The sequence below is a fragment of the Carassius auratus genome, chromosome 37, assembly GCF_003368295.1.
Source record: "Carassius auratus strain Wakin chromosome 37, ASM336829v1, whole genome shotgun sequence".
Lineage (NCBI taxonomy): Eukaryota > Metazoa > Chordata > Actinopteri > Cypriniformes > Cyprinidae > Carassius > Carassius auratus.
In genome coordinates, this window is record NC_039279.1 from 16,379,308 (window position 1) to 16,407,290 (window position 27,983).

Consider the following 27,983-nt stretch of genomic DNA (forward strand, 5'->3'; position numbering starts at 1 on the left):
ATACAAATGTTCGTTATGCAAGAAACAACGATATTAAATATCTGTAATATTACAAAATAAATATAAAATATTATATCCACCAATGTATTGCACACAATAAATCGAGAAAACAGTAAATAAAAGTGAAGCATTAATTTATAAAAGAGTTACTTTATTAAAAGCTTGCTTTCTTCAGGTAATGTACAGCATAAATATGCCTTTTCTATATACACACACCTTCAGACATCTTAAAGTGATTACTATATGAGTGTGCCAGTTATAACATTAATGCTTAATCTATGTGCAAATTCAGATTCTATATTTTGATACCACAAAATCTAAAATATTGTGGCTTTAATGACAATGTACAAAGTTTTACAACTTAGGATTTCCAATTTACAGTTACAGGCCTGCAGTTCTTTCTTTGTAAAGTTCTATGTTACAGATGCAAGTATTAAAATAAAAATAAAAAACAAAATTGATACATAAACATAAAGAATGTTGTAATTTAATATTATTCATCTATCACATTGCAAATCCAAAGGAATAGGGTAAAAACTTGCAGTGTTTTGCACGATTCTACAGAAAAGCAAAAGACCACAGGAAAGCAAAGTTAAACTACATTATTATTTGATTGACCTGTTCAGTTTGTAGCAAGAAAAACCAGGAATAGCTGATAACTATTTAAAAAGAAAGCTCCGATATTCTTAGAAAACTTCCTTTTAGCTATACAGTTTTAAAATGTGTATTACCCTTAATGGCCTGCTCACGTAAAACCTTCATTCTGTTTCAGTGATATTAATATATTAATCATAGATGCTACTGTTCTCTATTTACAACCTACTGCAAAATGTGGAGGCTTTCCTTCACAGATCTGTTATATACTGTCCCTGTCACTGGACTGAGCTCCTTTGAGAGGGTTTTGTAATCAGTGCAAGTTCAGGTCAATCACATATGGAAGATCGACTCAAATTCATTGAGTAGGAACTCTACAATCTGGTTCTGGAAGACCATGTAAGCGGCGAAGTTTGCTGTCTCCACCTCCGGTTTGAGTAACGTTGGGCCGAAAATGATAGCTACATTCTGCACGCTCATTCTGTTCTCATCGCCATGTTGAATAACCCTGAAAGAAAGAGACAGATACCTGTTGTAGAAGCATATTCTAATGTTTCTTAAAATGTGGAAATACATGTATGTAAAATAAACAACGTACTTGCGTAAATGGCTGAAGAGGGCCTCCATTGTGTCACGGTTGGGTGGTGGCAAAGACCGAACCAGATTTCTCATGTGTGCTATTTTACTGTAATAATCAGGGATTTCTGTATCAAAGCACAAGAAACAACACAAATTGATTCAATTAAAATGTAATTATCACTAGATAGACTGAAAGATTGGAATTTATTACTAGTATAAGGAACATAAAAATATCTATATTGTGGTGTACCCCCCCCCACCCAAAAAATTTATATTTATTTTGTGTACTGTAATAAAAATATCATTTTAAATTAAATAATCAGTAGAATTATATATTACATAAAAATATAAATATTATGGAATCAAGAAAATCTGAGAATGATACAATCAAGAAAATGGTTCTATTTTGCATTTTTATAGTTTAATAAAAAAAATGTTTCTACAAATGCTATTATCAGCATAATAACTACATTAAATAAAAATATCTAAATTATGCAATCAAAAAATAAGAAAACCAATATTAATAGAATTGTTCTCTTTTGCATTTGTGTAGTTTGCTTTTTGCATTTTGCAATTGTAAACAATTTTACAAATTATTTAATCAGCAAAATAATTATTATATATAATAATAATTATATTAAATAAATAATAATAATAATAAAAATCTTAGAATTTTTTTTTCTGTTTTCCATTTTTTGTACTGTAATGAAATAATATCACTATAAATTATATTATCAGTATAATTATATGACATCAAAATATCAATATTTTGGAATCAAGAAAATCTGAGAAAGATTATTTTATCAGCATAATAAAATTTATATTAAATAAAAATATGTATATTGTGGAGTCAAACAAATAAAAAAACAAAAAATAAATGATCTGATTGAAAAGCTGAACAGATATTTTTTAAGAATGTTTTTAGTATGTCCTCCTTTTGGTTTAGTTTAGTAAGCAGCACTTTAGCTGCATAAACATCTGTGTAAAATCTGATGATTATATATCTATAGTTCAGTTTAAATTTGGAAGAAAGGAAATTTGAAAGTTCACAAATACTAGTGGAAATGTGCTTCTACTTGGCCACTGAAAACCCCCCACTGGAAACCCGCTAGAGTCCTACTCCTGCATTTCAGGATCTTACTGATGCCACTGATGAAATCATTGAAGAGACTGTAAGGGAAAAGAGGCTCCTGCAGCTCTCTGAAGAAGAGCTTCAGCGCTCCCGTGATCACATGGATGTCCCAGTTCCCCTCCTCCAGGTCCAGATCCTCTGGAGAAACAGAGAAACACACGAGTCAGTCAGAGCTCATGGGAATCTCTTCTAAACTGAGCCTAAGTGTCAAGAGGAATCAGACAGTGTGAGTGGAAAGGGCACACTGAAAATAATCTGCGCTGTTCACGCTTCTGGTGTGAAACCAGCACGATAGCTTAAAGTTACAGCTCCTATAATGAGCAAATGTAACAGTGACGTCTTCTTAAATGCAAAACGAAACTAACGAACTATAATACAGAGTATGACATCTTGGTGCATTCGTGAAGTCCTAGTAAACTGAGCTGATGAAGTGTAAAATGCATGCTGATGAATTATTTATACCATGATCTGCTTTGAAACGCAGTTTCTGGATGACTGCCAGATTCCCACTGACTCTATAGAGTCCATCGATCTCCAGACCTGATGGACAACAACCACAAATCAGTTCAAGCAGCTTGATTTTTACATATTAGACAGGGTTAAAATATTTAATGGTGAAACTCTGTGAAGTCAGATATAAACATCTAGATATTTAATATTTGACAACTACCATAGAAAAAAAAAGAAAAAGAAAAAAAAAAAAAAAAAAAATATATATATATATATATATATATATATATATATATATATATATATATATAATTTGCAAATAGTTAAATTATTTAATTAATTCTTTTTAATTGACTGTTTTATTTCTTTAAATCCATTTAAATCCTTTAATTATTTAATTCTTTAAATTAAAACACCATCACAACATCGCCCAAAAATAAATAAATAAATACCTAGATAAATATATACATACATACATGAATAAACTAATAGTCTCCTCACAACATTCAAGACATGGTTACAGTAAAATGAAATGACATGAATGATACACATTATTAATCCAAAGGTAACACACCTCTTTTCTCTACCGCCCGGATGCATTTCTCCACAAAGCTGGGCACTCTGCTCTTTTCTTGGTTGCAGAGATTGTGTAAGTGACATCCGAAGACATTTTCTGTGGATCAAAGGCTCACATTAGAATCAGTTTTAAAGGTAACAGGAAACGGCTGAGGATAGGCAGTGATGGACCTCTGATGTATCCCCTGTCTTTGACCGACTGCAGGGTGGGCCGCTTGAGGAGGAACTTCTTCAGTTTGGTGCGGACCTTCTTCTGATCTGCTTCCGGTGTCGAAGTGGATGAAGGATGACGAGATGCTAATGAACAGGAAGAGGGCAGTACACTTTTATACTCATTATCATGTATCATGTACTGTATTTTCTCTTAAACAAAATATGATACATTGCTTTCATCAAAAATAAATAAAGTTAGCCTTAATGCACTTCTAGCAGAGGGTAAAGAATGATTTGAAGCACTACCATTGCTCGTCGTTCTTTTGTCGAGGTCTAAGCTGATCTCCTCCTCATCTTCAGAGTGGTGCTGATCCAGATCCTGACGCAGATCCTGGCCCACAGCAATGCACAAACACACAGTTGTAGATCGGGCAGATTTGGTTAATGCTCAGTTTTGGACTCACTCACCAGCTGGCGTATGGTATCTGAGATGATCTTATACCAGTCTGTGATGATGCTCTCAGTGTCGTACTGGATCAAGTACTCCACACCAGTGCGACTCTTAAGCTGAATCAGCAAACACACAGGGAATATCAGGACCACACACACTAGTAAACTGTGGAGTATATGATCATCCAGCACAATGATGCAACAGCCATACCTCCAAAACATTTTTCTTGCTTGATTTGTCCTTGCTTGCCCAGTTAATGGCTGCCCCTTTCAGCTCGACTATGAATTCTGGAACTATCTGATTTGACTTGTTCTACACGATATAAAATACATTCAGTGGTGTGAAACAATGCAAATTCATCATTTGCTGGTTTTGTTTCTCACCGATGCTCCGGCTGGGAACTTTGGATCCTTATGGAAAGTCAGTATCCCTCCATGGAGAACCGTCCAGGAATTACTCCAGTTCTTCCTGTGGGACCATTTGTAAAATCTTAGACTTTTACATACGAACATTTCACGGAAACACTTGGTGAACGTTAGTTAATGAGTTAACTAACATAAACTGACACCGAGCCATACATTTGTCTTTGGTATTAATGAAAAATAATAAACTGTTATAGTATTTCATGTCCAAGTCCATTAAATAATATGCAAATAGATCATTTTAATATTAATAATGCATTAATAAATACTGAAATTACTGCTAGCTGAGATCAGTAAATGCTTCATATGTATTTTTCATGTTAATTTTAAAGTAGTAACTAATGTTAGCAAATCGAACCTTGCTGTAAAGTGTTACCATTTTGACCAATCTAGTTATAATTGTCAAACCACTGACCTAATTTTCTTCCCGTTTTCAGACACCTTTGTTTTATTCAGGATTCCAGCCTTTTCCAAGTTTGAAACCTTAAAAATTAAATTAATGAGTTAATACATCCTCTCTGAAAGAAAAAAAAATGTACAGGATAATGTCTGGCATCATGAAAGTGAAGAAAATTATAACCTTTAAGGTTCACCTTAAAATGTAGAACAGAAAAAGTGATAAAATATCAGCTGTTTAATCCTTTTTAGTGTAGAAATGGTTTTAGAGTTAGGAGAAAATGATTTAACACTCCATTGCACTCTTTAAAATGCTCAATCATATGTCACCCTGGACCACAGAACCAGTCAGAAGGGTCAATTTCTCATAATTGAAATGTATACGTCATCTGAAAGCCGAATAAGCTTTCCATTGATGTATGGTTTGTTATGATAGGACAATATTTTGCAGAGATACAGCTATTTGATTATCTGGAATATGAAGGTGCGAAATATTGAGTAAATCATATTTAAAGTCCTCCAAATGAAGTTGTTAGCAATGCATATTACTAATCAAAAATAGGTTTTGATATAATTATGGTAGGAAATGTACAAAATATTTTCATGTAACATTATCTTTACTTAATAAACTAATGATTTTTGGCATAAAAGAAAAATCAATTATTTTGACCCATACAATGTTTTTTGGCTTTTGTTACAAATATACCTCAGCAACTTAAAACTGGTTTTGTGCTCCAGGATCACATATAGTCACATATAAAATCACAAGTATCCACAGGTAAGAAGTGTTCTTCATTACAACATCAAGCACAGTTTGAGCTAAAACCCACTTAACCACGGTAAAATAATGATGTTCATTTTAGCACCTTCATAGCAGTTCAGAGCTGTGTGATAAAATAGTTCCTGATATATACACACACACACACACTCAGCAGCCACTTTATTAGTACACCTGTTCAATTGCTTGGTAACACATATTGTTAATCAGCCAATCACATGGCAGTAACTCAGTGCTTTGAGGCATCTAGACGTGGTGAAGACGATGTGCTGAAGTTCAAAGCGAGCATCAGAATGGGGAAGAAAGGGGATTTAAGTGACTTTGAACATGGAATAGTTGTTGGTGCCAGACGGGCTGGTCTGAGTATTTCAAAAACTGCTGATCTACTGGGATTTTCACTCTAGGGTTTACAGAGAATGGTCAAAAAAGAGAAAATATCCAGTGAGCGGCAGCTGTGTGGCACTCTGGGTCCCTTAGTACCAATTGAGCATTGTTTAACACCACAGTCTACCTGAGTATTGTTGCTGACCATGTCCACCCCTTTATGACTACATATACCCATCTTCTGATGGCTACTTCCAGCAGGATAATGATCTTTGTAACGAAGACTGGTTTCTTGAACATGACAATGAGTTCACTTTACTCAAATGGCCCCCACAGTCACCAGATCTCAATCCAGTAGAGCAGATTGGGATATGGTGGAACGGGAGATTCACATCATGGATGTGCAGCCGACAAATCTGCAGCAACTGCGTGATGCTATCATGTGATTATGGACCAAAATATCTGAGGAATGTTTCCAACACCTTGTTGAATCTGAGCCATGAAGAATTAAGGCAGTTCTGAAGACAAAAGAGGGTCCAACACGGTACTAGCAAGGTGTCCCTAAGAAAGTGACCAGTGAGTGTGTATATATATATATATATATATATATATATATATATATATATATATATAACCACCAGGGGCCAGTGTGGCAAAATACTATTGCATGCATATGAATCACTTAAATGGGTCATTATTCAAGTCATATTCACAAACTTTTGATTAGACATTGCTCCGCTTGTCCTAACCTGCATAAATACTTTACTCTGAATGTATTGTGTAACTGCATCATGATATTCTCCTGTGGAATGTATGAAACACCTCTATACTGACATTACCAAACCCAACACTTACTTACCATGGAAAAGAGAGAAAAACACGTCAAAACGCTTTGTTTCCTCAGGACACAGCATGTCATTCATGGCAGTAAGCACATAATGAGCATATAATAATCACATGAATGGTGCCCGAAGATTGCCTTCATGTAAAATTTTTATCAAAATGTATATTCAAAAGACATAAGCATTTGATCTGGAGTCTTACATTATGTGGCATCTCGGGAGAGCTGGCGGCATCGCTCTCTGGTGTATACTGAGGATATGATGAGTGACTCTGTGACAAAAGAACAGGTAAATCACACTTTGCATTTACAATAATGGCCAATAAAAAATGTTTTTCATTACACAACTACAGTTTTCAGTTCAGTGAAAACAGGGAAAATGTTGAGCATATGTTTGCATTTTGTAGGATCTAAAATACTAGGTGGGTAGGAGGGACTTAAATAGAGCAACTCTATCACAAACGGAGTCTCAGGTGAAGCCTAGAGCCTGTTTAGGAAACAGGGTCACTAAGGACACGCATGAAGGACCAGGTGTGCATCACTCTGTGTTTATGAGTGTGGGTGAGCTGTTGGGTGAGCTAACACATGATGCAGAGGTGTGTGAGTACATACATCCTCCTGGTATCCCGTACTGCGCCTCCAGTTTTGCATGGATCCCATTGTGTCCTGCTCTAGTAAGGCCCCATTTCCCACTCCATACTGTCCTGGACTTCCAGAGAACTAAAAGTGTGGGAGAGAATTTCTATTCAGAAATGTTAACTTTATGACAGGTTTTTGCACTTTTTTGATTTTGTTAGTACACTGTAATAAAATGATTTTTTACAAGAAAATATTAATTTTAAATTGCATGTTTCATTTGATTTGTTACTTGCCTATTATTTGTGAAATCTATCAGCAATTTCTAAGTGAAAATAATAAAAAGTTAATCCTAAACGATTCCCCCGTTCTAGTGTATTAATAACCACCCGCATTTTATCCACATGGACATTCTGCCAAATATATAATTTTGTGTTTTCACAATATCATTTGGGATCAGAATGACATGAAAGTGAGTCAAGTTTCACTTTTCTTTTTTTTTTTTTTTTTTGTGAACAGTCTTTCAAGAAGAATGATTAAAATTATGCTTAAGCAGCTAAAAAAAAGAAAAGAAAAAAAAATCTATATTAAATATGGAATCCCATTGTCATGTGAAACTTAGATATCCAGACTTGGATAAGTTATGAAAATGAATACAATTTATTAAGTTTTGGCCATTTTTAGACATTTAATGAATATGATTTTCTACCATTACCACACTCTAAAATATTTTACCTACAGGAATAAATTGTGAATAAAAATGTAAAAAAAATCTTATCCCTCATGACTTTCTTTCTTCTGAGGAACACAAAAGAAGACGTTTTGAAGAATGTGGGTAACCGAACCGTTTCGGTTGCCTTTGACTTCCATAGTACGGAGAAAGAAATACTATGGAAATCAATGGAAACTGAAACGATTAGTTACCACCTTTATTCCTTAATCAGTAAATCACGGGCCTTTGAATATATGATAAGTTATAGATAAGGGGGGAACAAAAGGCTAAAAAGAGAATGGCAGCTTTACGACCCATCCACACAAGGGACAATAACTACGACAAAAAAGTTTTAATAATCACTCTTATTCTATAAAACAGGAAATTTCACACCACAACTACAACTATAACTACAAACAGAAACGTTATCAGATCAGAATCACACAGGACAATTTCTTCCAGCTGATGAATTACAAAAAAAACACTGACAGCCAATCAGAATCCACCTGCCTTCACAAAGAGCACAAGCATTTAAACAGCAGCGTCCTTATAACAAACACAACTTTATTGTCCGCAGAGTTTGGGTGCTAATATAGTTACCGTTCTTGGTGTGAACAGGCCTTCAGGTGGACAATCCCAAACTTCCCCACTGTATCTCACCTCAGGCAAGTTCCACTGGGACTTGCTGCCATCTCTTAAGTAGTAGTACGTCCTTCCTCGATCGTCTAGCGACTTGATCCACTGTCAACAAGACAAGTTCACCAAATTACAAAACTAGCCTACAGCCATACTATACTATGCATCCACATCACTAATAATAGCAAGCTAATCAGCCCAAATAATAAGTAAGCCATCTCAAAACAAGGACACGTCGAGGTCAGTGTCGAGAGTGCTGTACCTGTTCCTGCGTGTAGTCGCTCGTGAAGACCCAAGCTCCTTCAGGGTCGATGCTGAGGGTCCAGCCTGGTGGGACGCGGTGATCCAGACTGGCCCTGGGGATCGACACCTTCTTCACTTGAGTAAAAGTGTAATCTGACGGCATCGAGAGAGGACATGCTTCCTCCAGATCTGGGGATGCAGGGTAGTCTTCCTCAGGAAGCGGAGGCTACATTTTGGGAAGTAAAGAAGAGAATAAAAGAATTGTTCAAACTTTTAAAATACATTTTATTAATTTTTTTTGTTTGATTTTTTAATTAAACCTTTTATTTTTAGAAATATAACTCATTATAACTCACTACAAAGGGTAGTGTTTGAGAAACCTTTTTGAAAATACTATTATTGATCAAATCCAAGGAGAAAAAAATGATTACACAAGCAACAAAATAAGCCAAAAGCCTTGAAAAAAAACTGTATATATGAGGCAGTCTAATTTTAAATGTTAAATATATTTTTAAATATCTTTACAATATTATTTAAAATGATAAAAATACATATATACTGTAAAAAAAATCATAGGGTCTTAGAACATTGATGTAAGTCTAACTAAAATTCACTCAAAAAATGGTCAAAAAACAAAACATGTTCTGCATGAGGAAGGGTCATTTTTTTCATTTAGATTTTTAAAGTTTGAAAAGTGTATATGAATAGAGAAATGTAGTGTATATTAATACAATTCTAAATCTCCACAGCCATTTTTATTTTTTATTATTATTCTATTCTAAAATATAAATTGTAAATAATATTTTCAGCTGAAAATGTCATGGGGCTTTTGAATATTGCTGTGGGCAATGGTTTGGCATGGAGTCAAATGTTTGAAAACCACTGTAATAATACAAATAAGAATAATAAAAAAAAGCTATAGACTTTAATTACGGTAGCGCCATATTTAAAGTTTGATAGCCTTGAAAACAATGTGAGGGATAAAAGTACAGTGTGTTCACTAGATTGTGATGTTGTTTAACATTGGGATTGTTTAGCTAATGAAACATCTCTCATAAAAAAAACTTTCAGAAGACATAAACCTAGGGCCTTTATACGGAGGATAGAAAAGACTGTCGATTCCTCACAGCCATGTTTTCATCCATGTAAAATCAAAGATGGCGTCTAGCCTGACTAAGGTCTACATGCACATAAATACCATAAAATGCTAAAATAAAACCTCCATACCAGGCAATCTTCCAGAAAACTCTCTGGTGAGGTGATATCCTCTGGGGGATCCCACGAGCTCTGACCCGACACAATGTTAAAGAAGTAATGCCTGCCAGTGTTCTCATCCAGCAACTTCTCCCAGTCCGAGCTCCACCTCTGAGGAGAAGGGTCTACAGGGGAGCTGATGGGAGACTGGGGGAACGAGGCAGGAGAACAGGCCTCCTCCGTCCCCAATGATGACTCCATGGAGGATCTGAGTGGATACTCCCAGGTGCTGCGGCCCGTAGAGGGGTGATAGTAGTACTTTTGCCCGCTCTGGTCGTCAGTATGGATCTCCCATCCCGCAGAGTCTAAGAGAAGGGTATCGGGAGGCTCTGGGATCTCTAGTAATGGAGAAGTAACTGTACTGGAGGTGGTACTCCGACGCGGCCGCGGGAGGTTTACATAAATCGCTGTGAGAGCGCTGTCATCCTCCACCTGATGGACAAATATGATATCCGTGAATGCATGTACTTGTACAAGACATGATGCTAAAGACACCCAAATATGATGATCTTTTTGCAAGGAGCCCCTTTTTAAAATAATAAGTAAGCTATATTTCCATGCATGGAAACCCAATTAGTGTGCAAGTGTTAAAAACGTTTTTATGTGCATTATCATAAAGACAACGTTGTTTAAAGAATAAAAAAAAATGATGTTAAACATTAAATAAAATAAAATAAAATAAAATAAAAACTTCTCATTTAGTTTGAATGCTTAAAAATCTACAACTAAATTATATATATATATATATATATATATATATATATATATATATATATATATATATATATATATATATATATATATATATATATATATATATATATATATAGAAATAACAGAAAATATTAAAATAAAGTATAATTCAGAATGTAGCAAAAACTATAATACTAAGTCAATGATTAAAAAAAACACAAAAAATAATTAAAATAAAAAAAATAATTGACCTTACTATCATTGTACCAAAGCCGAAACAAAATAATAATAATAAAAAAAAAATCTGCAAATGTTAGGTTGAGAGCACATAGATGAATCAGTAAAATTCAGTGAATGCATTATCAAAACTATATAAACTGATTCATCTTTACACATAAGTTTTGAAAAACATACAATAAAAATTTGTCTGAAAAATTTCAGACACCCACTCTCAGATGCAATAACTGTTTTTCCAAGTTTTTTTTAACACATGATAAAACATATAACATCAATGTAATAAAATATGTGATTTTTGTAAACACACACACATATATATATAGATAACAAATGTATAAAATCTGCTTTTTTGTTAAAGATATTAAGCTTCTAAAGAGCTACTCAGGATGAAGATATCATATCACATCATATACTATATGGTCATGAAATGCTAGAAATGGAGTGTGTTTGGCTGAAGACACATGTGTAACTTGATTCAGATGACCTTTCACAGAGATACTGACTTATGTAGACAGGTCACAACACTTACACACAGAGCGAAAACAAACAGTGGATGGACAGAGCGTCTGCTTTCACACCTTCCTCCCACAATCCTCCTCTATGCAAAATGAACCACGCTCAGAGGGACTCTCCACATCACCAGAAAGACAACCGAAAAACCAAACGCTTCTTAACCTGAGGAACATTCAGCACACACACCACTGTCAGGTGTGTTAACTTAGGTTCAAACTAACGAGGAGATTTTGACTAGGCCTGAAGCCTCATCTGCCCTTTACAGAAACGAGCACTTCCTATGTGCGCTGATCTCAGGAAACAGAACAAGAGTTATAAAAGAAGAAACCACAAACAGATAGCTGCAGATAACTTTCCATCTGTATTGTTTGTCTTATTTCCAGCTGACCAAAACAGCAGCAGATAAGTCTCACATGGTCCTGGTTAGAGAACGGGGCACGTCTCATCCCACAGATGGACTGTCAGTGTTTGTGCTACTGCTGTGATGGACATTGAGGTGGTTCGAGACCAGCGGTTCGAGGACTGATCCCAGAACAGGACCAACGGTCAACTTGAGGGTTAATGCATGACCGTAAAGACACCTTCATATTGTTATAGTTGTTCGAGGACAAAGCAAATTTGAGTGATTTTTTGTCCTTGTAACAAAAAAAAAAAAAAAAAAAGGAATTATTTAGTATATTCTTTAAAAAAGCACTCTCTTGACAACTTAGGTTTGCGTCTCCGTCAAGGTCGGCAAGCCAAGTTCGTTTCCCATTAACCATCAGGACTGGATAGGAAGACGAACATGTGAATGTACTTCTTCAAATTGTGGCAAAAGATTATTAAAACATGGTTTAGAAATAAAAATGTAAAATTGACATTATTACAAAGTGCACTTTTTAAAAGTGTAGTTAAGTGCATCAAGAAATACTCTCTTTAAGATAGTTTTTTTATCAACACTGCTTTACCTGCAAGGATGCGTAGTGGTCAATGACACAAGGGGAGTCGTGGCCTAGTGGTTAGAGAGTTTGATTCCTAACCCTAGGGTTGTGGGTTCGAATCCCAGGCTGGCAATACCATGACTTCGGTGCCCTAGAGCAAGGCACCGAACCCCCAGCTGCTCCCTGGGCACTGCAGCATAAATGGCTCCGGGTGTGTGTTCACAGTCCGTGTGTTTGTGTTCACTGGTCTGTGTGTGAGCGCACTTCGAATGGGTTAAATAAAGAGCATGAATTCTGAGTATGGGTCACCATATTTGGCTGAATGTCACATCACTCACTCAAAGCCAGGGTGTTGCTATGTAGTGGTTAAGGTTCCTCGAGATGGTTTCTAGCACATTATCATGAGGTTGTTAGGTGGCTGCTCTCTGGCTCAAGTCACTGTGCATATTCTGGTCTATAATAGAAGTCTAACAGATGAGATTTTATCTCGTTTTACCATCTGCCAGTCAAAAAATAGCACGATTTATGGTGTCATTCATATGCAATCATGTTCATTTGCTTATTCATGTTGCATAAGTGCTGCACAGACTTTTTACTACTTAGGGTTCGGGGTTTGTTCAAATGCTTAACTGTAAGTAGGCCTACAAGAAAATGAGTAATAGTATTAAAAAGCACACTTTATAGTGTAAACGAATGTGGTAAATTCATTGGCAATGAGTAATAGGCTTTAGTTTGCTCTTTAGCTTGTTTATCTACCAATGTTGAACAGGGATTGCAAAATATATTCAGATACGGAAGAACAGATGAAGTAGCCAGCGCATGCATGTAGAGTGAAGATGGCTGTGGAAGAGATGTTTGTATGTTTACTGCAGTACTGAGCTCACCTTTAGCCTCGAGAGAGGCCTGTATGAGGACACCCCTCTCCTGAGGAACGTCTGGGGAGCAGAGACAGGAATAAAGACAGAAGAGCAAGAGTGACAATCGAAGCGCAACAGCGGAAATCAAAGCTAGTGCGCCAGCACATCATATCCTGGCTCTATATTTACCAGCCTTTGGTGCAGACCAAGTCTGTCTCTCAGCCGCAAGGGCCAAAATGCATCAACTGACAGGAAACAGGTTTATTATTATAATCCTCACAAATAATAGCCACGCAAATGCACCTACCATACTCAACACTGAAGAAGAACTGAGTGATCGAGATAATAAAACGTATAAAAATGCTAATTCTGTCAGATATTACTATTATTTACTAACCCTTAACCATAAACCATAGCTGTACAAACCCAAACCCAAAAGGAGAAGTAGTATACTGTCCACTATTTCCATTGTTATGGTTAAAAATGAACTATTTATATGGTTGCCTATATTTTATGTTTTCAAAAACTGAAATTGTAGTCTTCATTATAAATGAAGCTGCAATTGTCCTTTCTTCTCTGTTATGACATACACTACTAATCAAAGTTTTGGGATGGTTAATAAATTCATTTTTCAAATAAACCTCTATGCTCACCAAGACTGCATTTATTTCATTAGAAATACCATAAAAACAGTACTTTTGTAAAATATTTTAAATAACTGTTTTCTATTTAAATAGATTTCAAAACGTAATCTATTCCTGTGATGCAAAGCCGAATTTTCAGCATCATTACTTCAGTCATAATCCTTCAGAAATTATTCTAATATGCTGATTTACAAATATATTACGTATATGCATTACATTGATCAAAAATGACATTTGAAATATTACAAAATATTCCTATTTCAAATAAATGCTGTTCTTTTGAACTTTCTCTTCGTCAAAGAATCTATCACAGTTTCTGCAAAAAGTATGAATTAGTAGCAAAAACTACTTTCAACATTAATAATAATAAGAACCATTATTAATAATTGAAGCACTAAATCAGCATATTAGAAAGCTTGTGATTTAATCAGCTCCTGATTGTCCGTCTTCAGCTGATTGACCTTGATCCCCCTTCACTTTCACAAAAGAGCGTCCAGTACATTTTTTTATATTTCTCCTTTTGTGCTTCACAGATGTCATGCAGGTTTCTAACAACACGAGTGTGAGTGTCAAAAAGATGACAGAACTTTCATTTGTAGCTGCACTATCCCTTTAAAACACTTTAAAGCTAAGGGAGTGATGAAATCCCCAGCCTTAAATGCATGCCACCCTTTTGTGAGATAAATTTAGATGATCTGAATGCGCTGGCCAACAGAGACAGCCACACAACCTGTGTAAGTCATTGTACAAGTAGGCTAACTGAGAGAAAAAGAGAAAGAAGCAGTGGATGTATAGGGAGAAGCCAATAAAGCAGGAACTGGCTTTGAGAGAGACAGCCTGGAACGATGCAGACTGAGAAATTTAAGGAAACGTCCTTTTTCCAAATCAAAACTGCAAGGATGCTAAAGAGCAATGTCTTGCAGCTGCTCTGTTTTATAGCGTTTTACAGAACTGGACAACTTTACAGTGACAAACGTTTGACCCTGATGATGTTTAACAAGTGCTACGCCGGGGAGTGTCTCAACAGGAAGAGACCACATCCTAACTGAGAACAACACAAAAGCACACTTCTTTATGCAAAATCCAATGTGCTAAAACTGTAGTGATTTTAATGCACACTGCTCATATATAAACGCTATGTTACTTACTGGACAGTCAAGACAATTCATTACTTTCTACACACCAAAGTGACAACAAAGAGTATTTCTGTACACAGAAACCAAGTTTTAAAGGGTTGTGGACATACCTGCGTGTTCAGAGAGAGAGGCATCGCGCTTCTGGGTCGGTGGTTGGTTCGAATCTTAGAGTAAAAATCCACCATGCCTTTGTTTAGATCAGTCAGTACAACTGATCAGACAACAGTCAAAGTCTAAATTATCTAACAGTGAGCATCGTGGTGAACAGGCTGACCCCGAGTCTCGCTCACACACACACACACACACACTGCGTCTGCAGCCGCCGAGGCCACTAATGAACCTCTGTCTTGAAGTGCTACTCTGCTCGAGTGAAAGGGGGAGGGGGCAGACGGATGGAGAGAGACAGACGCAGGCATGACCGTCTGAATACATAAAGATGCAAAGAGACAACGGGTCAGAGAAGAAGTGTTGACACTGAGAAGGTGTATAATTTCAGGTATCTTTGCGAACATAAAAGTCGTACAAATTCTCAAGTCTGAATTGTCTAAGTTCCTCTTTTTCCTCATCGAAACAGAACCTGCACCAGTCAAAGTCACTGACTTGATTGCATTTCCTTAAAATTACACATTTTGACTGTAACACTTCTGATAGAAGAAAAAAGCATGCTTCCTCTATAAACAATACGGGATTGCTCAGAGGTCTGTCTTTTATAACATGAAACTGACACTATTTTCTTTAAACTTGTTCCTGGTCTTATACATTGGTGCATGATATTTTAAAGAAATAAAGTCTTTATCTTTCTTAAAAAATGTATTAACTTTAAACAAGTTAAACAAACTAAAACAAGTTTTTCAAGTTTTCACGTGGCTGCATGGCCGATTATGTTACTCCTGGCCAAATAGCCATTCAGGTGTTATTTATATTATATTATACTACACACACACACACACACACACACACACACACACGGTTGTTTTTGTGAAAAGGCGTAATGGTTTTTATACTGTACAAACTATGGCCCTACACCAACCCTACCCCTAACCCTCACTCTCACAGGAAACTTTGTGCATTTATACTTTCTCAAAAAAATAACACACATTCTGTATGATTTATAAGTGTTTTGAAAAATGGGGACATGGGTAATGTCCTCATAAGTCACCCTCTCCTTGTAATACCTGTGTCATACCCATGTCATTATACAGAGTTATGTCCTGATATCTCACAAAAACAAGAGCACACACACACACACACACACACACACACACACACACACACACATATAAATATAAAAGAAAGTCAGATTTCTAGATTTTAGTATTTTGAGATACTATTATAGTTTTTATAAATATTTTCAGTTAGCGTTTATTGTTAATATTTTATTGTATTTTATTTTTTTTATGTATTTTTAAAAATTATATTGATAGTTTTTGTATTTTTGGTGCATCTTTGTCAATTTAAATATAGATAGATAGATAGATAGATAGATAGATAGATAGATAGATAGATAGATAGATAGATAGATAGATCAGTGTAAAATATTGTAAAAACGTTAATGAAAAAAATGTTATCTAACCAGATAATTAATGTAATTTTAAAGTAAAATGCTATCAATTTCAGAGTTTTAGAAGTAAAAAAGAACAAATCAACGTATAATTTACAGTCAAAAACTGTAAACTGACATTCCCAGATTCCCAGAAGGTAATAAAAAAAAATCATCGTTTTTGATAACCAGTTGTTTAATGAATTTTTATTGGATCATTTAAGTGTCGTGTGTTACCGTGAATGACCCTGTGCTGTATACTACTAGTATATACTTCAGCTTGTGGAATAGCTGCTTAAGATGACTTTCTGCCTTATTCTTCATGTGACTTCCTCTTTGACCACCTTCATTTTTATGGTGGTTGTCAGTATGTGTTAAAGGTAGGAAACAGATTGTCGTAGCAGTGTTTAGTGTAGTTTTTATTCCTTTTCAGTTTTAGTTATTTTAGTTAGCATTTATAGTAACAATTATTCTGTTGACCAAATTTCACATTCATAAATGTAAATTTAGCAATAAAAAACCTAATTTTATGGTTTTGTTAACTGAAATATGTATTTATATTGACAATTTCAGAGAATCTGTGAACAAAAAAGCTGTAAGAACTTTGAAAATTTGTAAATTTTACAATTTGTTTATTTGATGTTATATATGCGTGTATAATACTTTCCTCCCCCTGGCAATTGTTTTTGTTTGTTGTAATTTGCATTTTCATCTTTTTCTGTTTCTTTTTTAACTTTTTTGTTTCTTGATAACATGTTGTATGTTATATTTTTTCCAAAAAATAAAATAAAATAAAAAAATTTATAGTAACAATTTTGTTAAGGTCTTAAGTTTTAATTATCTATAATAATCCTGATCTGATCACATTTTGAAAAAATATTGAGACGTCTTTTGAAGAATTACTGAAGAATTTTACTCAGGATAAAAATCTGAGAAGTGGAAGACTCATGCATTTCCAAAAACTTTACCAGAGACACTAAATAAATCTCAAGTTGTTTCTTTCCTATGAATTTGATTATATACAGTTTTGTGTGTTTTAGTGTAAAAACTAAAGCCACAGTGAAATGTACCATACCATAATATAATATATAGGTCTATACATGCATTCACAATAGACAGGGTAAATGTTCATGTCATGCCGAGTTTAACAATATATTAAGATTCAAGTGTAAGTGAACACAGATATACAACTTTAGAAAAGCAATGTGTATTTTAAATGGCATGATGTGGTGGCATGATCAAATTCAGAGGACAAGGGCCACTGTGTTGAGCTGTGACATCTGATAAACATTTCAACTGTGAATGTTTAGCAATGTTTAAAGCAGGAAATATGTTTCGGATTTCACATCCAAGCAAGTCTGACAAGCATGACAACAACAGACAACAGCTTCCCTGCATGCAATCCAATCTGTCGTCGCAAATTTGAACAAAAAAAAAAAAACTATTTTCCATGCCTGCGGTTGTGAAGACACAGAGACCCCAAAGTCTGGATATCACACCTACGATCAAACTCTTTTTCCTCCTTCTAATGATGGACGTGAGTAAGTCACAAAGGCCCGGCATATACAGTTCCTGGAACAAGCATAAGTAAAATAGCATCAAACTGAATTAGGGACTACTATTCACAAGAAGTTTTGTTATTCAAATCTTTAACAAGGCAGCCCACAGCTATATGACCTGGATATTACCAAGTCGAGCTAAATAAAAACACAGAAAACTTGTACAAGATGTACAAACTTTCATTTAGAACTCCATCTAGAAACATTAGGAAGGCGCCCAGATCACACACCAAAAATGAGCAGGAATGACATGAGTTAATGTGTAACGCAATGTTCTGTGTTATTTATAGCACTCTGCAATTTCATTTTTTACCCTGAGGGAATCCTTGCACTTGACTGACAGTAGTTAAATGCTTATCTCCTCTCATAAGAAGCATCAATGCTATGAAATCCATTGTGATTCTGTGTCAAGGCCATAAATTAGAATGTGAACAACAGTCTAGTTGTCCTTAAGTCCTTAAACACACACACACACACACACACATAATTTTACAGGTGCTATACCACCCTTGTGATTATTATTAAAATTAATATCAGCATTTAGACAAAGCTAGGAGCAACTGGTGTGTTTTCACGGTTTAAGTTACAGTCTGTATGCTTTGTTGCATTTCTGCTCACATGATATTTCAAGCTTGTATAACTATTCTTTGAGCATGTTTATGCAGTTCCTGATTTACTGCAAACTGATGATGGCATGTGGGTCAACAAAACATGACTCTTTTGTTTGAGCATCCCAACCAGCAGATACAGCCAATCATTTAACCAGTGGTGTGAGTTTGGGGGCGGGACAATCTGTTAGTTTGACCAATGGAAGACAGGGGGAGTGGTCTGGAAACCTGTTTGGACACAGTCAGTAAAGCAATGACTGCATATAGATATGACATGCACAGGTGTAATACTCTCTTGTGATTATGAGCATTTATGACTAATGGTTTCTGTGGCAATGTCTCTTTGTGCAAAACAGTAAAGGAAACCATTTGCCTTCCTGAGTCAGCCAGACATTAATGCTGAACAGCACACAAGTTGATTAACAACGGGTAAACTCAGTTTTCAGTGTTTGTCGGACTATAAACTTTAGACATGTCAAAGGAGTAAACAATTGCAGAAGTGACTGTTAAAGCGATAGTTAATTACAATTAACTCCTGATTTACTCACCCTCAAGCTAGGTGTATTTGACGAATACAATCGGAGTTATGTTAAAAAATGTCCTGGCTCTTCCAAGCTTTATAATGACAGTGAATGGTGGTCAACCAAAGCAAAATAAAGTGCAGCAATCCATCATGAAAGTGTTCCACACAGCTCCGCCGGGTTAATAAAGGCCTTCTGAAGCAAATCGATTTTAAACTTTATAAAGCGTATTCTCTAGCTTCCTCTAACTGTTGTTCACGAGAAAGTGGCGTTCCAGCGGATGATGTAAGACGTAGGCATAGCGAAGCTCCTCATTTACACATTTTACCACTGTATAGTTTGAAATGCAAAAGGCGTTTAGACATGTTTCATCAGATTTTATATCAAACGCCATCTAATTCTAAATGACACTGAGAAGACGGGTGGAATGTAGCAGCACTTTACTGAAAAACATCACATCTCTCTAACAAAGCGATAGCCAAGGAATTCACAGCTATAATGAATTCAGAAAGAAGTGATTGTAGAGTGAACAGCATGCTGCTGATTACTTAACCAAATTACTTATCGACCAATGAAACTGAGGCTGGAGAACCAACAGCTTGAACTCCTACCTCTCTTTTCACACACACACACACACACACACACAGAGGGTCCATTCAGGCGACCAAGCAGCTCCCCCTCTGTGTTACATCACCAATCATGGCCTGGAATCCTGCATTACCTCATTGAAAACTTAAGGTCTGAGAGCTCATGGCACACTGCAGCTATTATCATCACTCAGGTTCCCTTTCCTCTCCCTCTCTCAAACATACGTGCACATTAATATACTATAATAACTGCAACAACCTCAAAATAGACTTCCGTTGGACACTTGACTCAGACTCAGTGTTTTTGCTAATTAAACCTCATCACCACAATTCTAGGATGTTGTGGTGGTTATCTATGCAGTTGTCTTCTGGGTGGTTTCTACTGGGGTTATTGGTATGATATTTTGGTCCCTCCTTTTTTAAGTCTGTTTTCTTTTATTATTTATTTTATTGTCAGCCAGACGAGAATCTTAAGCACATTAATGCATGATCGTGCTGAAGTTTCACATCCTGTTCTAAGACGAGTGAAAAACACTCTTACATCATGAGTGAGGTGACTGTAAGTTCAGCATTTAACTTTGTGTTCCCACTTGATTAACCAAATACTTTATACAGTCATATATGATAAGGATTAAAAAATAATAATAATTCCATATTAATCACAAGAAACACTTTCTAGTCAATTAATCATTGCTGTGCATGACTATACATTTTCTATAGCCTTTTTAAATTACCTGATATCTCCATACAATCAAAAGTTTTCAAACCTCTTTGGTTTTATGTGATCGTGATGACATCATGATGTTTAGTCACATGACGCACAAGAGCCAATGAATGTTGATTTTATTGATTTGGACTCTGTGTGCATGAGTTAATGTTTTCAATTTGATTTGAGAATCAAAAACGTAGGAAGTTTTTAACCTTTTGAAACCACTTTCCATTAGCAGTGAAGCTAATAAAATAAAATAAATAAGATTGCGACCGCTTTGCTGAGTGGAGTTTGAACAGAGTTTTTGCTGTTTTGCTATACTTTTGCTATTGGATAATCATTAAGTGGAGAGACACAGAGAATGGGAACCCAGTCTCCAATGGGTATACACTTTATATACCTTTTAGAAAAATTTGCACATGGATTCATTTACATATGTAATATACGTCTCTCTAAATTTTCAACTACCAGCACTCGATTTGGCCCAAACTTGCTCCTCTCAAAGTCCTAATCTACTCCACCTATGCTGCTCAGACTCACGCGTGACGCTCCAGTCGTGCACATGCACTAGGACCTGGGGTCTTCCAGTGCACAGCGTTGTGTGAGATGCATTAGCATAAGCTGACCTACATATCCGGGACTACACACCAGCGCTACCAACTGAATGGCACCTCAGCCATGCCACTGCTGAAACCAACATTACTATGGAAACCAGAACTTCACTGGCAGGCCTCCAGAGTTAATTGGTGCTTATCCCACCGAACTAAAAACCCACAGAGAGCAGACAACACTTCTACAGACCTGATGAAATGGAGACTTCTAAGAAAAATGCAAAGAAAATTACATTTTATGCACATTATCTTAGTAGCAACATGGAAGGCTCTTGACTCTATGATGGCATTTGTGTTTGTAAACCACTCTCTGACTGACCACTAATTTAAGAGAGTGATGTTAATACCTAGAAAGAAGTGCCATGGCGGTACAATGTCACAGTGATGTATCAGATGATAATACCATGGAATTTTGATATATGGGTCAATAATTAATAAGAATGTCTAGATTATGTGTAATTGTTATAGTGTACTTACAGTGTATTTATCTAAAAAAAAAGGTTCTGATAATACAAGGTAAATACATGAGGTATAGGTTTAGGGGTATGTTCAGGGTTAGTTACCTAGTTATTACATAGTTATTGTAATTACTATAATAAGTACATAGTATGTACACGAGGAACAGGACTGTAAAATAAAGTGCAACCAAATAAAGTGCTACAGAGAAAGCTCTTAAAAACATATAGGCTCATTCAAAAAAATTCAAAATTCTTATTTATTATAATCTATGTTTTCAGATTGTTTTAGAATTAGTTGAGTGGTGTAACCAATAAATAAACACCAAACTAAATTAATTTCAACCTAGTAGTATATATATATATATATATATATATATATATATATATATATATATATAATAAAATTAAAATTTTTCAAACACATGGCTACATACAGAAATGTACATAAGTACACACATCCATCCATCATCCATACATAAATATCAATAATTGTTTATGAAAATAAATAATACCAAGTTTTCAACTTGACTCTCCACACATTGATTTGGGAATTTTATTCATTAATATTTTAAATCAAATTTTATATAAAAAATGTAACTTTATCACTTATATTTATATTGTGATAAAATATATTATTTTTTATTCTGCCAATTATTATTATTATTTTTATTTATTTACTTATTATTTATTTACTTTTCATTCTTACAATCTCAGGAAAGTTACACCACCTAGTTCCTTGTCTTTAAGCCCAAAAAAATTCTTTAAAATGACTTGTAATCATAATTAAAAAAAAATACATAATACACGATTAAACATAATTTTCACTCAAATTGGATGCATTTCAATTTAAAGCAGGGTCGTGCTAATGTAATCTCGATATTATCTTTCGTATGATCAAGATATCACTCATTTTCTGCATTTAAAACTCTGTAAGTAGCAAGTTTGATACGTCAGATAGCTCACCGCATCGCTCCATGCAGGAAGCACAGGATCATACCTTTACACAGGTGTGTGCACAGGTGAAACCGATCCGTCTCCAAATGCTTAGATTACAAAAAGCTGCAAACGATAATCCATCTGGCAGAAAACCCGCTGTTTATAATCCATCTTTTTTAATGCTCCCGTGCTTTAATCGTCCCTCTGCAGGGAAGCAGGTGTGTTTGTGGGCGTGTGCTGTACCTGTCTACAGAGCAACTCACTCTCTCTCTCTAACTCACCTAACCTGTTGTGCTCTTCATCTGACTCTGCTGGTAGTCTATGGATGAAAACCCCTTCCCTCAAACACAGTCAAAATAGCACGCTTATATTTCTATTCATGCACGTTTTGCTTCTCTCAACAAATAACGAATTAGGCTACTTATAAACTCTGTACCTACCAATTCTAGTAGACTGATGAGAGTTTTCCACACGCACCGTGGACTATACAGTGTCTTGAGCGGATAGAACGGACGGAGAAGCCGGTTCTTTGCCGGTGAGGGGCAGCGATTGTACAAGTAAACCATTGACATGCAGATCACTTGGCAGGGAGCTCCACAAATACAGTCTGACTGGGCGTTTGATCAGGGACTTCTTTAATTTATCATTTACATAGGTTTAAATATAACAAGCATGTGACAAAACGTAGGTTTAGTTGTTTTAGGGGGCGGCGAAATATCCTTTAAATTATTTAAAAACGTTGATAAAAAAAAGTTGTTACAAACTATCCTGGAAAGTAGCCTATAACGTATGCTCATCAGTAGGGTAAGATCCCTGATAACGACATTTCATGTTGCTAAAAAATAATAAATGATAAAACCGAATGTTCCCTTAAAGTTCATACAGAATATAGTTTATAAAAGTAAAAAAAAAAAAAACAACCTAATAACAAATTACAGTCACATATCAAATGGTGTTGTGTCTGTATTTAAATTTGTGAAATAAAAGACCAAAAATAAAATAAGAGCCTTGGGTAAGATGCTCCTAGCCGTATTTACATACTTTATAATGCTTACATTGCAGAGGCATTAAAACAACGTTTCTTGTACAGATAATTGATTACTTTTAAATTGTGTCTAATACAATGAAATGTGGAAAGGACAATAGCATATTTAGCTGCTGTGTTGCTCCTTACTAGCATTGACTGAGGTGAACATTGTTTATAGTCTATACAGCATAAAGTTATCTTAAATCAAATTAAATCCATCAATCGTTGATTCAGACACTAGTTACACACCAAAATTTAAGGACAGCCAAAGTTCTAAACTGACAATTAGAGCAAAATTATGAGTTTGACCAAGATTTATTTCATTCATATTTGGTAACTTTCCTATGGGTTTGTTTTTTGGTAGGCCCTGATGCTGATTTGTAGACAGCGCCCCCGTGTGGTTGAGGAAAGCAGCTGAATTTCAGTTCAAATTTGAACTGAACCAAACCATTATTAGTTTATTGTTGACTTGAATAAACTAAAGTATGCAGGCTCGTCGTTGAAATTCAGGAACATTTTACAAAGAATGAACAGGCTACATCTAACCATTTGTCAAAAGAGAACATTGCTCTCTCTTGTCAAAAAATTATTTGGAGAGTAAAACAGAACAGAATTTGTGTAACTTTACTTTGCACGTGAAGTATGACTTACCATAGTCTTATCTGGTGTGACAGGGTTCACATTATCTTCAGCTTTTAAGGATTCCGGTTCTCTCATTGTATCCAAACTCTCATTCTTGTCTTTATCCATGGGGTTCCAGACGTCACCCCAGCCAGCTCTATTGAGCATCTGAATGTCTTGATCCAGGGCCTTTGTGTCCACCCGAGGCTCTTCTGTTGCATTTACGCTTGATTTGATCTCCAGGTCTGGGGACTGAGGTGTGTTGGCTGTATGAAGAAGCTTCAGTAAGATCGAGGTTGGTGTTTCTCCATTAGTTGGGGAAGCTGGCTTGGAGTTTGTGTGTTCAGGCATAGGACCGGCCTCTGCTTCAGTCTTTAAGGGATCTGGATCCAAACCCTTCAGTTCAAAGAATTCCTTTGGAATAATATATGTTGATATTCTATGACCGTCTTTCTCCGTGTCTCGTTTTATAGAGGCTGGGACTCGAAGCGTGACCTCGGTGGGCTCAGTGACGGTGGGAAGACTATCAGGAGCCATCTCAGAGTTAGACTTGAGGGATTCACTTCCACTAACCTCCAGTGAAGTTTGGTTGGTCTCAGGTGGGAGTTCGGTCACATACGTCGCTGGGATGAAAAAAGGCTTCTCAGTCTCATCCCTCCGGACGTGCCACCAGGTTTCATTGGTCTTGGCTACTAGGATGTAGTGCTCGTTGGGTTTGATGGACACCTCTCGGCCATCTCGAGCAGTGTATTTGTATTCATAATTCACCAGAACCTGCTGTGAAATTGACATAGTGGCTCACGTCTGCTGATCCCAAACCTGTTATGTGGCTGGTGTTCAGTGCAAACAGGAAATCAGGGTTCGTGTACAGTCATCATGAGATCTGAAGATAAAGGAGGGAAAAAAAGGTAATATTTAAATCTAAAGTAATATTTAAAAATCACAAACACAATAAGATATATAAAAGAGTAAAAAAATAAATAAAAAAATACATACAGGCATAAGGGACAAGATTATAAAAGAAAACAAATCCAAAAAAATAAAACATGCTCTTTTAACTTATGTGACCACCTAGCAACTATGCAAAACAACCTCCAACGCATTAGCAACCACATATCAATGCCCTAGCAACCACCCACAACATCCTAGCATCAAGAAAATGTAACATTCTAGTTTTTAGACGATTATTAGCCAAATACAATATGTATATGTACTGTACATTAAATCAGTGTATCACTAGTCGTGCACATTTAGAATAAAAAAGCAAGAAAACAAGGGCACTTTCAGAGTATTCAACCTGAAATCTACTCTACTTATATATTTACCTAAGTATATGTTAAAATATAATGTTCATCGGTGTGCTAATGTGGGGTTGGACGATCATATTCACAACACAACAGGAATGCAGATAAACCAGGGGAACCAGAGGTGTGTCGGAGAAAGAGAGAGAGATGAGAGAAACCTGTCAGGATTTCTAGCAGAAGACGGCCTTGAAACACGACATTTTCACTGAAGTTTTGTTTCATTACATTCTTTACTTTAATGAAACCAGAGAGCAGAGACAAAGAGATGAAAATAAACAAGCATGAAGGGAAGGGGGAGAGAGTAGAGAGTATATTTACACACACACACACACACACACACATATATATAAATACTTTTTTTCTTTTTAAGATATTGCCTTCGAGGCAGGAAGTTAAATCTTGTTTGTGACTTGTGCAGAGCAAAAGAGAAGCTACACTGTGTTGTACTATAAATTAGTGTATTACGCTAAATGATGCTTGTAAAGTAGTTTAACACTAGTGGCAATCAGATTATGCTAAAAGCATGTAAATATAGAGCGACAGATGGCTCTGCTGCATAATAGTGTCTACAGGAAGTGAGTGTGTTTTGCAGAGGAGCGTTGCACCAACCCCAAACCTACACAGAAGAAGAGACACCAAAATAAAGGAAACATCAGCTGGTAAAACAGGAAAACATGCATCATGCATCGAGCAAACTGCAATCTCGGTTTCATTGAGGGTTGTTGCAAAATACTTATTACTTAATGTGTGACAGATCACTGGACGTTTCTGGGATGACTGAATAATGAATAAAAACTGCCACACCAGCAGTCGCTGACAAAGACGGGAATGAGTGTGTGTTTTAATTACAGCCATCATGCTGTGCCCTCATGGAATGAACTGCAGGCATTTAACACCTATAACGTCAAGAAAAATGTGTCCAAACCACTGATGAAGTCTTCACTGCATCCAGCAACTGGTCTGACATACACATCTCGCAATATATTATATAATGTCATTAAATAAACCATTTGTGTTTACATAACATTTACATTGGTAAACATGATTAATTCAAGTTGTAAAAATTGAAAAGATAATTTAAAAACCTTTTTTTAAACAAGAAAACCCTATTTCAGTTTTTTTCTACTTTCAAGACTAATTCAGTGTGTTACTTGCTGATTATTTTGTACATTTTCTAGCAATTTCTCCGTGAAAAATGTTTCTACACCATTTTCAGTATAAATTATATCCCACAGACCATAAAATAATGACATATTAATTTATCTGTAATAATATTCATCTTTTGCTACTATCTTAATATTTTACAGTATTTTTTAAACTTTAAAAACTAAAATCAAAACAGCACCAAAAATCAAAGCAGCATAAATCGACACAAAAAAACAAAACAAAACAAAACAAAACAAAACAAAACAAAACAAAACAGCTACACATAAAACAAAAAGTAAAGAAAAACAAAAAAGCAGCAAAGCAATATAAACAAAGCAGATAAAAAAAAAAAAAAAAAAAAAAAAAAAAATATATATATATATATATATATATATATATATATATATATATATATACACACACACAAACACACACACACACACACAAAAGCAATATAACTTTGTTATAAACAACTGTTGACAGTTGTTCTTAACAAACCAGTAGTACATGCACATCTGGACAAAGTGCGGCACAGATTCAAAGCGCAGCGATTTCAACAGTGAGATGAGATATCAAATGAACTTACCATCAGAGAACTGAATAATAATCCCTCGACTCCTGGGAATAATTCACTTCAGTAACAACCTAGGATCTGTTTGTTTCTGGTTTAATCCGAGACGTCTCAGCTCCATACTTTAGACCTGTAGTGCTGTTGTGTGAGTGTGAGAAGAAGAATTTGATTTGTGTTGCTCGACAGGTTTGAGTGGAAGAGAGCAGGAGGGGTGTGTGAGCATGCAAACATCAGTCCTGATACAAAACACACACAATAAGACTGCATATTACAACATCAGTGTATTTACAGTCAGTCACCCATCGAAGGAACAAGTGTCCATCACTGGAAAAACTGAGAAATGAGGAAGCAGAAAATAAAAAAGAGAAACGGTGAAGAGAGCTGGTGTTTTGAATCATTGACATGGCAACACTGCCGGAGGCGCGAGCCAGTAGAAACTGAAGGGCTGTTCTCTGCGTGCTTCATTCAAAGCTATTTCAGCTTTATGACTCATGTTTCTATAGTGTCGGTGGAAACGCTTTGACTTCATGAAAGCTTTTAGGGTCACCTCTCAGTCAATGGTGTTATTCTGTTGTTGGTTTTCCTTCAGTCTGTGCTGCGCTGATAACATGCTCCAGGTCAGGAGGAAATGACATGCCCTCTCTTGAATATTGTAGGATTGTGAAGTA

At 35.8% G+C, this 27,983-nt stretch overlaps 1 protein-coding gene across 1 annotated transcript; it reads right to left on the reverse strand.

Annotated features, from left to right (window-relative positions):
- Nucleotides 1-134: 134 nt before the first annotated feature.
- LOC113056378 (rho GTPase-activating protein 27) lies at nt 135-27,931 on the reverse strand. The gene is made up of 18 exons (XM_026223131.1): nt 27,331-27,931; nt 24,325-25,177; nt 10,091-10,549; nt 8,883-9,089; nt 8,585-8,725; nt 7,309-7,416; nt 6,900-6,968; nt 4,773-4,840; nt 4,319-4,403; nt 4,146-4,247; nt 3,953-4,051; nt 3,791-3,875; nt 3,503-3,628; nt 3,330-3,428; nt 2,768-2,845; nt 2,315-2,443; nt 1,193-1,298; nt 135-1,102 (listed from the first exon to the last, which is right to left on the reverse strand). Exons 2-18 carry the CDS (start codon nt 25,084-25,086, stop codon nt 928-930), a joined length of 2,898 nt encoding a protein of 965 aa, XP_026078916.1. The 5' UTR covers nt 25,087-25,177; nt 27,331-27,931; the 3' UTR covers nt 135-927.
- Between the last annotated feature and the right edge of the window lie 52 nt (nt 27,932-27,983).

What these genes read in the sequence shown, in the direction of transcription:
- LOC113056378 (XM_026223131.1), bottom strand. Translation starts at nt 25,086, where the DNA reads ATGTCAATTTCACAGCAGGTTCTGGTGAATTATGAATACAAATACACT. An exon ending in TCACACCAGATAAGACTATG is followed by an intron (nt 10,550 to 24,324) that starts GTAAGTCATACT and finishes TTTGTCCATCAG; the next exon opens with GTGGAGGATGACAGCGCTCT. An exon ending in GCCTGTTCACACCAAGAACG is followed by an intron (nt 7,417 to 8,584) that starts GTAACTATATTA and finishes CCACACTTTTAG; the next exon opens with TTCTCTGGAAGTCCAGGACA.